This window comes from Branchiostoma lanceolatum, chromosome 5 (assembly GCF_035083965.1).
Source record: "Branchiostoma lanceolatum isolate klBraLanc5 chromosome 5, klBraLanc5.hap2, whole genome shotgun sequence".
Classification (NCBI taxonomy): domain Eukaryota; kingdom Metazoa; phylum Chordata; class Leptocardii; order Amphioxiformes; family Branchiostomatidae; genus Branchiostoma; species Branchiostoma lanceolatum.
This window is the reverse complement of record NC_089726.1, coordinates 6,830,754-6,842,810: the sequence shown is the minus strand read 5'-3', so window position 1 is coordinate 6,842,810 and position 12,057 is coordinate 6,830,754. Positions and strand designations below refer to the sequence as shown.

Here is a 12,057-nt window from a genome sequence, read left to right as displayed (position 1 = left end):
TGACCTTTCCTAATGGTACCTACATCTCAAATATGACATCCGTAGCTTTCACGGTAAGGGAAATACAAGTTTATGTCGTAATATTATGCAAATGAGATCCACATTAGCATAATTTATGCTCAGGTGTATTCACCTTCCCTAAAGCCACCTACAACTCAAATATGACATCCGTAGCTTTTACGGTAAGGAAAATTCAAGGAAAATACAAGTTTATGCCTAAATTATGCAAATAAGGTCAACATTAGCATAATTTATGGCCAGATGTATTCACCTTTCCTAAAGGTACCTACAACTCAAATATGACATCCGTAGCTTTTACGGGAAGGAAAATTAAAGTTTATGCATAAATTATGCAAATGAGGCCCTCATTAGCATAATTTATGACCAGGTGTATTCGCCTTTCCAAAAAGTACCTACATCTCAAATATAACATCTGCAGCTTTTAAGGTAAGGGAAATACAAGTTTCTGCATAAATTATGCAAATGAGGTCCTCATTAGCATAATCAATGGCCAGGTGTGTTCACCTTTCCTAAAAGTACCTACATCTCAAATATGACATCGGTAGCTTTCACGGTAAGGGAAATACAAGTTCTGCATTAATTATGCAAATGAGGTCCTCATTAGCATAATTTATGACCAGGTGTATTCACCTTACCTTAAGGTACCTACATCTCAAAGATGACATCCGCAGCTTTTACGGTAAGGGAAATACAAGTTTATGCATAGATTATGCAAATTAGGTCCTCATTAGCATAATTTATTGTCAGGTGTATTCACCTGTCCTATTAGTACCTACATCTCAAATATAACATCCGTATCATGTAACATAACGTACATATAACTTACTGCAATACCATTAGTAGAGCTACCACCGCACATCTACTTGGTTTTTGGCAGAAGAAAGAAGAAGAAGAAGAAGAAGAAGAAGAAGAAGAACAGGCAAGCAAAAACAATATATCCCCCTTCCCACTGGAAGGGGAATATAAAAATAGATCCTGGTATGTTCAGCTGATGCAACAGTTCAAGTTCATACGGATACCGCGCGAGAGAAAGTAATGATGACACTGCCCTCACACGCGATGTATTGTAGTCGGGTTTTTCTTCCAACTGCCTTGGCAAAAAATTGTAAATTCGGTACTTGTATTGTGCGACTAATCTCTCTTTGAAGCCAGGTGCAGAAGTACAATGGTCTTGAGCAGTGCCGCTCAATGCCTAACTGGTGTGTGGTTCTTTAACATGCTCAAACTTGGGATTTTTATTCTTAATTTTTTTAAACACGACGGCTAAATTTTGTGGTCCAAAAGTGACAGACGCACCCAGTTCCGATGATTTCACACCACACCTTTATCAAGTTGTTCCGTATAGATACCTACGCCGTCCAAAACCGTCGTGTTATGTCTCCCGGCTGAAACTCCGTACTCCACGGGACACCCGCACAAGGCCTATACACTTTGTAAACGACGTCATCTTGGATACGTGACTAAGTATAACATTGTATTTCTCAGGTACTATGACAAAGTGACCACGTGCACGTAAGGATAACAATATTGTTGAAAACATGTCTGCATTTTTTATCGGCCATTAAACCCTACACACCCTTTCCGTACAATCATTGCGATGTCTGTGAGGTGAGTGAGCAACTTTCCAATCTGGAAGGAACAGCACGTTTCCACAGTGCTACATTCGTCCTTTGGGTTCAGTGCAAAGGATATATATATGTTTATGATGCCTGAAAACGACAAGCTGCAATTCATTTGACGTCCCGGCCCTTTCTTTGATCTGTGGTATATCCGCCTATTTACCGCGTTGGGAGACGTACCTTTGAACCCAGCACATGATCAACGGGTGGTAGTACCTGTACAGAACACAAACATGTCGGGGCAAGTCGTCATGGATTTCTTGTCCGTTCTCCTTCTCCTCGTGGCCTGCTCGGCAGCCAACCCTATAACCAAGGCCGTCTCCTCTAAGGCGTGGCTGGTAGAAAACAGCGTGGAGTACAGTCAGATCGTCTTCAACCCCGCCAAGAACAACATCTTAGGCCTGGGCAGCAACCCGCATGTGTTCGACGTGATAGACGTGTCCTCCGGCAAGCCTACGGCGTCGCTACGGTTCGCGCTCCCCCTCCCCGGGCAGATGCTAGCCGTGGAGCCGGACGGAGGTCTCGTGGCAGTCGCGCACAACTCCTACGTCAGCTTCATCGTCCTGGGCGCCACTGTGCCCTACATGAACACGTACTCGGTCCCGGTCGTCGAGACGTCCGGCATGGTCGTGGTCAACAGGGCGGTCTGTATCTTCCCGGGTTATGGACAGTGGACTAACGTTGTCTGCGTATCTCATGACGGAACTTACGAAAGGTACTGTTCTTATGTAGATTGTCATAGGGTAGTCTTATTTACAAAAGGTAGCATTTGAAAGACAAAAAATCAAATAAAGCTTAGAAGGGGGTTATAGATGAGTCCCAAGTAAACCGCCCAATGGTGTAGCACACCAGGTTCGTATTGAACAGTGCAAGCTACATGTCTGGAAAGATTTATTTGATCCACTCACACCCCTACTCTTTTCGAGTGTTTGCTTTCAACGTGCTTGAGGTGTGGCTGTCTTCAAACACGGGACCTCCATATAACGTCCTATCCGAGGGGTAGTTGGTGTGTGATTTCAACAGTGGATGGAAAAGATTAAACTAAATTATATATGTAAAATTTGCAAGCAAATAGATAATGTTGACCTTCACATACCATGGCCTAACCGGCAAACTACTGCTCTGTGTATTCTTGCTCAAACACATTCATCTATACGGTGACCAGCCCTTCCAGCTCTGTCCTACCACTTGCTACCTAATGTAACAGAACACCACAGGGTCTGCTACTTTTACCAGTAACCATGGTGACAACCGTCTGGTCCAGGTACGTTCATTGACCTTATTTGTCATGAACGGAAGAAAAAGAAGGTAAGCATAACAAAAGAATCGGTTACAGGGAAGGTACAAATTGCAGGTATGCGCTATGATGGTTCTTGTGAGCTCATCAAAGTCTGCTTGTCTCCTTTCCCTGTTCCAGGTGTCCTTACAACATCTACGGCGGTGCCCTCGCGTTCCTCCACCCGAACAGGAAGTGGGTGTACTCCCCTGACACCGGGCTGTCTCCGCAGTCTGTCAACAAGTTCATGGTCAACTCCACCTGTGTGGGTCGGCTGTGAGTTCTTAACCTTCGCCAAGGCGGTTATGCTATCAGCGCCGTTTGTGTTTGTTTGCTTGTGGATCGCATAACTCGAGAAGTTGTGGGTGGGTCCGTATGATAGTTGATATGTGGGCAGGCGTCGGCAAAACGAAGGACAAGCTCGATTATGGACCTTCTACCTCTGGACAAGAGGCGCATTGAGTCATACCAAAGACTTTATAAAAATGGTACATATTTATGAAACAGTATGGAAGTTAAACACACTCCACTGCCAGTGGACTAGCCCCCTGCTGCAGTGATTGCACCACAGTGTGACCCCAGGGCTATGAAACGGAGATGGGCACCGCCCTATACATCAATTATGGTGTGGGAGGATTTTAGCTAACTTAACTTTAGTTCACTATTTCCTATCGACAGTTCATGATATCACTATCTTGATCGACAATCAAATGATCTCACTATCAGAGCAATGTAAGGTTTTGGGTGGAAAACGCGACGTGTTAGTCCCTCCTGTCATTTACAGTTTAAATATGTCGAGATATTAGAACTTTTACATTTTAAGTCTTCCTTTTTTGTTGTACGATCACATTATCATGAAATTCAAACATTTCTTCTGAAATGCACTTGTCTTGCAGATGGGAGAACCCTAACTTTGGAGACTACTACTACGGAAGGCACTGGTGGTTCTCCTATGATGGTAGCCGAGCTTTCCTCGACAATGGGATGACTCTCACCGCTTCAGATGACCAAAAGACGGACATGGAAGTACACGGCTACTTCAATGCCAGCACTGGGTGAGATGAATTCTCTGCATCCTACCTACTTAATGTGCTTTGCGTCCATTGGTTAGATCAAATAGAAGTCTTCTCATGTGCGCTGATTTTGGATTACAGTAACGTAGACCCTGTCTTTTGACTACCAGCCTTGCATACTACCAGAAAATGCTTCATTATACATGACTAGACATTTTACACAGTACTTTTTCTCAAATTGTTTTTCTGTCTTTCTACAATCAATGGAAGACTTGTAGCTTTCTAGCCAACTACTACCAAATCAAGATACAATGCTACTTTATTCACGTGTATAAAATGATGCACCTCTGCATTCTTTAGGACTGGACATTAATACATGTTGTACCATTGTCCATGGTTTGATGTGCTTGTCTAAAACTACGGGCATGGTTTCCCCACATACATTGTTTTACATGTATTTTTTTTTAGACAGTGGAAAACTAGCAGTTTTCTTTTTTTTTCTAGCCAGCCATTACTAAACCTCAAGATACAATTTTCAATATGCATTACAAATGTATCATTAACTAGAGTTCAGCGACCTCATATCTCCATGAAAAAATAAGAGCTTTTGTAGATTTTATGCAAATGACCCACAAGTTTACATGATTTATGCAGCAGCAGAACACAGTGGACTACTACTATTACAAATGATGCATCTCTATTTCAGGAACAACCCCCACATATGGTTCAGCCAGGCCTCCAATGACCAGTACTACGTCGCCGGTCTGAAACCCGACACCTCTGACATCACACTGTACACCTGGCCGTACCTCATGCCCACACAGACACTGCCCTTCCCTGTACCTGACGACCCCAAGGCCACCAACCCCCAGCCCCTGCAGGTCCATTACGCTGATGACGGCAGGCTGTACACTGTGGGGAAGTATGGGCAGGGCGGGGACATATGGGGGCTTGGGTATATTGAGTTCAACTGAGCTTCATTCTGTTACTTTTAGCATACAATGAGCATCCTTTCTCACTAGATTACAGATTGGAATAAAGAAGAGATCATAAAAAATCAGGTTTTAGTACACCTGGATTTTTTATTGGACACTGTCACATATTGTGTTTGGTAAGATGGCAAAACAAAACATTTCACAGGAAAATAAGTACCCATGTATGTTAACAATATCTTCTAAAACAATGGATACAAAAAGAGATTCAAAAGATATTGCAGTACACATCTTACTCTGATTTTGTTACTTTTCCTCTGCAATACACATGCAGAAAGCAAACATAATTCTGAAAACAACTCTAAAGTATGAAACCCACAGGTTAAATTGTCCTTCACAGGTTTTGTTTTCCCCAAAAAATTGTATCTTTCCACAGAAACATGATCTAGAAGTTTTTTTAACCAGTATCGGTCTGACTTATTCTATGCATTTTTCAACCATACTGGCACTACGGAAATTACTATACGGTAGCAATCTTTGCATGTATGATGTAGGGATGAACTATTCTATCTGAAACTAAGTGTGATGAGACTGCAGTACAGAATATCAACATTTGCAGATAGTCTTGCCTATGTTGTGATGTTGCACACATGTTGTCAGGTGGATCATGAAGTAGTGGCTACTGCTGAATTAGTGACTGCATTTCCCTCATGGACCTTCTTCAACTGTGGAAAAATAAAATAAAAGGTTTGGTTCATACAAAATAGTTACATGAAAGCCTGGTGTTTTTCTGTTCTATTTGTGACAATAAGATCAATCAATTAACTCATAGTGACATAGTCTATATATAATCCATCCAAAGGTGACCACAAATATCTGTAAATGCAAACAGACACACACACAGAGAAAGACACACCAAAAACAATACCTTCAATGACATGTCCCTGCTCACTTTCATGATATGGAATATCTATCTTACTATGTATGACTATGTATGACTATGATGTAAAAAGATATAAATTATTTTGGGCTTTCATAGTTCAAATAAGATCTTGACCAATGTAAAAACAACAAGAAGAAAGTATAATCCAATGAAGCCAATAAAGACAAAACTTGAAGTATCTAGGAACAAAGAAACAAGTGAAATGACTTACCTGCTCCATGGCATTTTGAAATATCTAAGAACAAAGAAAAAGTGAAAGGACTAACCTGGTCCATAGCATATTGAAATATCTAAGAACAATGAAAAAGTGAAAGGACTTACCTGGTCCATGAAGTCTCCAAGGTCCCTTCTCATGGCATAGGCATCCTCTCCATCTGCGTAGTACTTGGGCTCTATTTCACTAATCCTGTGGAAGGTGCAATTAAACAACAATAAGGTACTAGTTTTTTTGGTTTACTTGATTAAATTCAACCTGACATGTGGATCACAATCCTGATATTTCTGGAGAAAAATATCCTAAAAGACAGTGTGTGAGGTAGGTGGGTGTGCAGGTTTAGAATGTATCTATTTCCAAATAAATAAAATCAAGAAGAGGAACACAGTTCATATCACCCTTGGAATTTTCAGAAACAGTAGTTCCACTTCCTCAATTTGTGATGCACATTCAGAAAATGTATTTAAAGTTGGTATGTTTGTAACCAAAACATTACCCATCTTAATAAATGCAATTGGAAGGTCAAGAACGCAATTGTTTTGATAATTTTTGTTGTAAAGCATACATCTTTGTAGGGTTCGAAGCATGCTCACCTTACTGCAAAAAGGTGCCAATAATTTTCACAAATGCATAGTCATATTGCAGAAAAACCTTTCCTTCACTATGGGAGAAAAAGACAAAAATATCTATGGTACATATTTTACTTACGTGAACTTCAAAGTTGTCTGGTACAAGTTCAGTGCTGCTCGATTACTATGGGCAGAATATAGATGAAAGTACATTAATACAAATGTTATCATGTTCTTGGAAGTTCAATATGGAACTTAACAGTGCCTTCAGGAACAAGTTGAAACACAAGGCTTTATCATAATCAGATGATAAATAACCCCCAGTCTCATTGTATATTCAAAGTAACTAGTTTCATTTCATTTCAGTTATTTTTATTTATACGGGGAAAAATACACTCAGGCAACGAGCCTGTTTTTCAGGTGTCCCTAATACTAAAATCTAAAAACACATAAAAAAACTAGTGATAGTGGACTTGGCATAGAACTTCAAGTTATTAGAAGCCTCTGGAAGACTGTACAAAAAAACAGGAAGTTCTGGAGGAATCTAGCACTGGAGGCTACTATAGCCCTCAACCCTTAAAGTTAAAACTTGAGAATGGTCTTGATGCGGCCTTGAAATGATTCGATTTTGAGCCCCCTAGCAACTTGTTACGGTACTGTACATGAGGTGTAAATTATTTAGTGTGCACAACCATGGACAACCAACACGCATGAAGAGAACTATACCTGGCAATTGGCATCATTCATAAGAAAGATTGATGTGTGATTCTCACCTCTTGCGTACATGAAGAGAGACATACTTGGCGTTGAAGTTTTCCACCATGGCTCGTGAAGCCTGGTCCATCAGTTTCTGAGCCAGACCCAGTCTTCTGTAGGAGCGCTTCACTGCCTGGGGTGGGGGAAAAACAACTTGATCTGCATTGTGTCAACTTTAGCGCAATAAGTCAATCCAATGACATAGAAGGACAGCAAATGTACAAAAGCATTTCTTTTCACATTTTCTCTGCATCCAACTAAAACACTGAGCATTGGGCAAGACTTCTGCCAACAGATGCTTCCTACAAAATCAACACAAAAGCAGCTATTAAATATCATACCTAGCCACATCTGGCTTGGAAAGATATTTCTCTGTGTAGAGAGCTAGTGCAAGGGGTCTCAAGAGATAACCCAATCATACTACACACCAATGTTATGAAAACTAACAAAACTGGGACAAATAAATTGTAGCCACCACCATTACTGTACCTACCAGTGATGTGATGTGTCCGTGAGGTGCCTCGTCAGGGTCTTCTTCCCTACACACACACAAACATTTGGTGAGTACTAGTATATAGATGGTCTGGTTATTGTTCACACTCAAAATTTCCACGGAGTTAAGACCTGTGTATCATGTCCCTTAGCCCGGGACCTCAACTCCTCCCCTAATTTGCCCCTAATGGGGCTATATGGGGGTAACCCATGATGATGATGATGTATGCCCATTAGGGGTGGATACCGGTTTGGCTTAATAAGGTCCAAGTCCAAGTTTAGGTCCAGAGATTTAGGTTCAGGTCCGGACCTGAACCTGGACCTGATCCTGTCCAGTTGATGTTTTGTTTTATTAGACCAATATTAAGCATAGAGAATTAATACTGACACGCACGACTATAAAAGTTTCTTGGTGAGAAGACTTTAAAAATAAACCAGTGTTTGATATTTGAATGTTACACTTATTTTAAATGTTTTTTTTGTCAGAGGGGAGACTCAAAACACTTTTTATCAAACAAAACAAAACAGAAACATATATTTGTACTTTGTTCAGTTTTTTTTGGACTCAGGTTTTAGGCTTTCAGGTTTTTTGGACTCGGTTCTTGGATGTTATAAAGGTCCGAATCAGGTCCAGCAAACCGGTATCCACCCCTAATGCCCATGTATCTATATAGATATAGCTGCCCTTCACGTGAGCACACCAGCTTCGCAGGTATGAGGCGTGGCAGCAGCTGGTTATATTACACCAAACAACTTGTCACGTCTCACCTTCACATATCTAACTGCATGCATTGTTTAAACTTGAACTTAAAAAAAAATTAAAGCTATCTTATGAGCAATCTTCTTCTTTTATATTTTAGACAGAAAAGTGTTACACAAGTACAAAACTATTTGGCATACAAAAGAACTAAATCTAGCAAAGAAGTAAACCTGGAAAAAAAATGTCATTGTTCAAAACTATCTTACAACTGTATTACAATGGTTACTCACATCTTGGCCAGCACGTATCCTACTATCTTCCTCTTCTCATCCTCTGCAACATATGAGAGCTGGGCAGAAGACAACATGGGAAGACATATGATTTTTGCAGACTGTCTGTTATACGGTATGATATTATGCAGGTTTTACTGAACATGTCATAGACTCATAGCCAATACATTATTATCCTAAAAGAATAGTCTGATTGCCTGAAATAAACATTTTTGCGTATCTATGACTAAATTCCACCGACAGTTTATGAAAGCTCAAAGGCCGAACCAGATTGCAAAAATATCTGGTGTATTATAAAATACATTTAAAGCAATATTAGAAAATTGACTTAGCCAGGATTTCCTTGGCTGAAAAGATCTAGAAGACACATAGTATGTACTAGTAAATCTTTGCATGCGATACATCTCATCAGCAGCTTTTCATTGATTCTTTCATCTTCATTCTATCTCCTCCTTCTTCTTCTTGTTACACGCCCTCCTAAATAGGTTGAGGACTCTGGCACGGTAGGGGGAGGGGAACAATTGTTTGAAGGGGGTGGTCGCTACTTTTGTATTTCTTACCTCTCAGTCATTTGTTGTTTATTGTTTATTTGAAAGATCTCCATTATTGAATAGTGTTACTGTTTTATTACTATGTTTACTATAACCAGGATACAGCTGAAATAGACCAGGATACAGCCACAGATTTCAGCCATACCTGCGGCCATGACAGTCCGTGGTAGAAGTAGTACTTCATCTGGTAGTTCTCAGGCAGACACAGCAGGTTACAGTGCTGCATGTTCATCAGGTCTTCAGGCTAGAGGGATAGAACATTTATAACTTATAGTTTACTCCATCAAAATTGAACTACTACAGTGTTAAGTATAGAATGGCAGTGTACCTTGATACTTTGACACAGCATGCAGGATAGAAGGTAGCCTCGGCGCGCGGCGACTGTTGGAGGGCTTGTTTTATACTCGTACGGGCTAAATTATGTATAAGACTGCAAGTAAAACAAGCCCTCCAACAGTCGCCGCGGCTACACCTTACTGTAAATTTGAAAAGCCATTAGAAGTCCCATAGCAAGCATATATCGATAGAGAGAAAATACGTCAAAATCTTACATGGGTATAAAAAAATTATAATTACAGGATAAGAAACGACATGCCCCCCCTCTCCCATTTTAGTTGCTGGCTTTTGTATACTTTCATCGATACGGTGATCTTAGAAAACGAAAAATTGACCTCACCTTAGCACATCGTATATTGATAGACATTGTGGCTCAAGAATGACTACCGTAGTTCTTTAAGAAGACGGAATTTGCCCAGTTTCTTAGCGTGGTTGCGTCTGTTCGGGTCGGCACGCGCTGTGTGCATTCCTTGTGGGTCAGAGGTCAAACCACATAGTGGACCTAGCGACTCTTGTATAAAGTGCATCAGATGGGGGACCAGAAGACGATGATGTGAAGGAAGCATAGTGGTGAAAGGGCCGTTCTGTTCGATCTCCACCGTGTTCTTGAATTAACATACACAAAGAGAAGACGTTTTTACAAATGACCCATTTTTTTACGTCTGACGATGCACTATCAACACAACCCGTATTTCCGCTATTTTTACGGGTCAACACCCCTAATTGGAGAAGAAGGTGATCTTTAAGTAGATGTTGTATGTTGTCTTTTGATTATCTTCGCCGAGTACTTGTACTCGGAGAAGATTATGTTTTCGGTTGAAAAAGCTGTTTGGTGGGTCTGAATGTATGTCAGGAGCATAACTCAACAAAGCTTCAATGAATCTTTATGATTTTTGGTAGGTGTGTAGTGGTTGTGCAAAGGAAGGTCAAGTTCGAAAATGGTTCACCTTGCGTTTTTCAACAGTACTGCAGCGGACTTTGCATTTTTTGTGTTTGTATGTAGGCAAAAAAGTGACGGAAACGTTGATGGATCTTCATGATTTTTTGCAGGTGTGTAGATGTTGTAGAAACGGAGGTCAAGTTCAAAAATGGTTCCCGTGGTATTTTCCGTCGGTACTGCAGCGGGCTTTGTGTAGATGTGTACATGTACTATTTCTTTCAAAATGTGTATGATATGGAATAAAGATTTAAATTTTTATATTGACTGTATCATTTCATCATCACTCTCAACTTACAACACTGGTATATCGAACCTTTGTGGCCCATATAATATCAACATACTCATATTTTTTAGATTCCAAACCCGGCATTCGAATTTTTCTGTTCATTGTAATGGAAAATACCGTGCAGCGGCTCCTATGCGCGGTAAGATGATTCTTGCAAAACACTCGCCACTAAACTTCTATTCCCGATGTAAACAGAGGCTCTTGATGTTATTTGCAAAACAGCGATCCTTAGTTACAGTAGCAAATGCTCCATTGTTCAGTATCGACTTCATTCAGACAATACGGACGTGGAAAGTGACGCCGCTCGGCACAAAAATATGGGGATTTTCATGAATTTTAGCAAAATTATCCAGGAAAATAAGGAAGAAATGTTATAAATGCGGAAACCAGAATAATAGGGATGAGGTAGCTGTTAATTGGTTTGAACACTTGTTTGACATTTGGTAGTCATTCTAGATAGAACCTTAGCTGTTATGGATAGTGCTGATGATTCAATGGTGCTTTTTCAAATTGTATGTTTTATTGCGTGCTACGTACATAATTACATTGATAACTTTTATAATGAGCCTATTGTATATTTCAGAAATAAGTACAAGTTGTAGGCCAAGACCAGCTTTTTCAAAAGCACTTAAGTTAAGTGCCGTAACTTCAAAATTGCTTTCCCCAATCTGCCTTTCTCTATTAAAACAGTACTCCTTTCCCAAAATGACAATTTTTCTTATAGACTCAACAGCACTTGAGTGACTTTCTTTGGCAGATTTTACTTCAAGAAAAGGGAAAAGACAATTCACACTCATAAACGTAGACAAAACGCCAGCTTTTTTGAAAAGCACATGTTTCATGACCAGTTATAACATATATCAGCACACTCTACACCGTGATATAGTAGTCCTGTACCACCAAATGATTTTAACCCTATCTAGACTGGACTCATTCGCCCCATCATAACTTCCAAATGGTATGGTGCATGATCAAATTTGCAGGGGGTGATACTTGGCGAAGATGATGTGTTCGTGGAACTCTAGTTATCCATGCATTCATAACCGAAAAGTCAACATGTACTGTAGTGATGTGTCATTGAAAAAGTGAAAAATACCAATCGCTTTTCAAAGATTTTGT

The 12,057-nt window shown here is 40.2% G+C and overlaps 2 protein-coding genes across 2 annotated transcripts; one reads left to right on the top strand and one right to left on the bottom strand.

Moving 5' to 3' along the window:
* Nucleotides 1-1,832: 1,832 nt before the first annotated feature.
* On the top strand, nucleotides 1,833-5,627 carry LOC136434692 (uncharacterized). Its single transcript, XM_066427676.1, has 4 exons — nucleotides 1,833-2,355; nucleotides 3,058-3,192; nucleotides 3,813-3,971; nucleotides 4,636-5,627. The coding sequence occupies exons 1-4, from the start codon at nucleotides 1,874-1,876 to the stop codon at nucleotides 4,901-4,903; spliced, it is 1,044 nt and encodes a 347-aa protein (XP_066283773.1). The 5' UTR covers nucleotides 1,833-1,873; the 3' UTR covers nucleotides 4,904-5,627.
* LOC136434693 (N-alpha-acetyltransferase 10-like) lies at nucleotides 5,263-10,176 on the bottom strand. The gene is made up of 8 exons (XM_066427677.1): nucleotides 10,053-10,176; nucleotides 9,522-9,620; nucleotides 8,826-8,884; nucleotides 7,837-7,882; nucleotides 7,361-7,476; nucleotides 6,727-6,771; nucleotides 6,126-6,210; nucleotides 5,263-5,586 (listed from the first exon to the last, which is right to left on the bottom strand). The coding sequence occupies exons 1-8, from the start codon at nucleotides 10,077-10,079 to the stop codon at nucleotides 5,527-5,529; spliced, it is 537 nt and encodes a 178-aa protein (XP_066283774.1). The 5' UTR covers nucleotides 10,080-10,176; the 3' UTR covers nucleotides 5,263-5,526.
* Nucleotides 10,177-12,057: the final 1,881 nt, after the last annotated feature.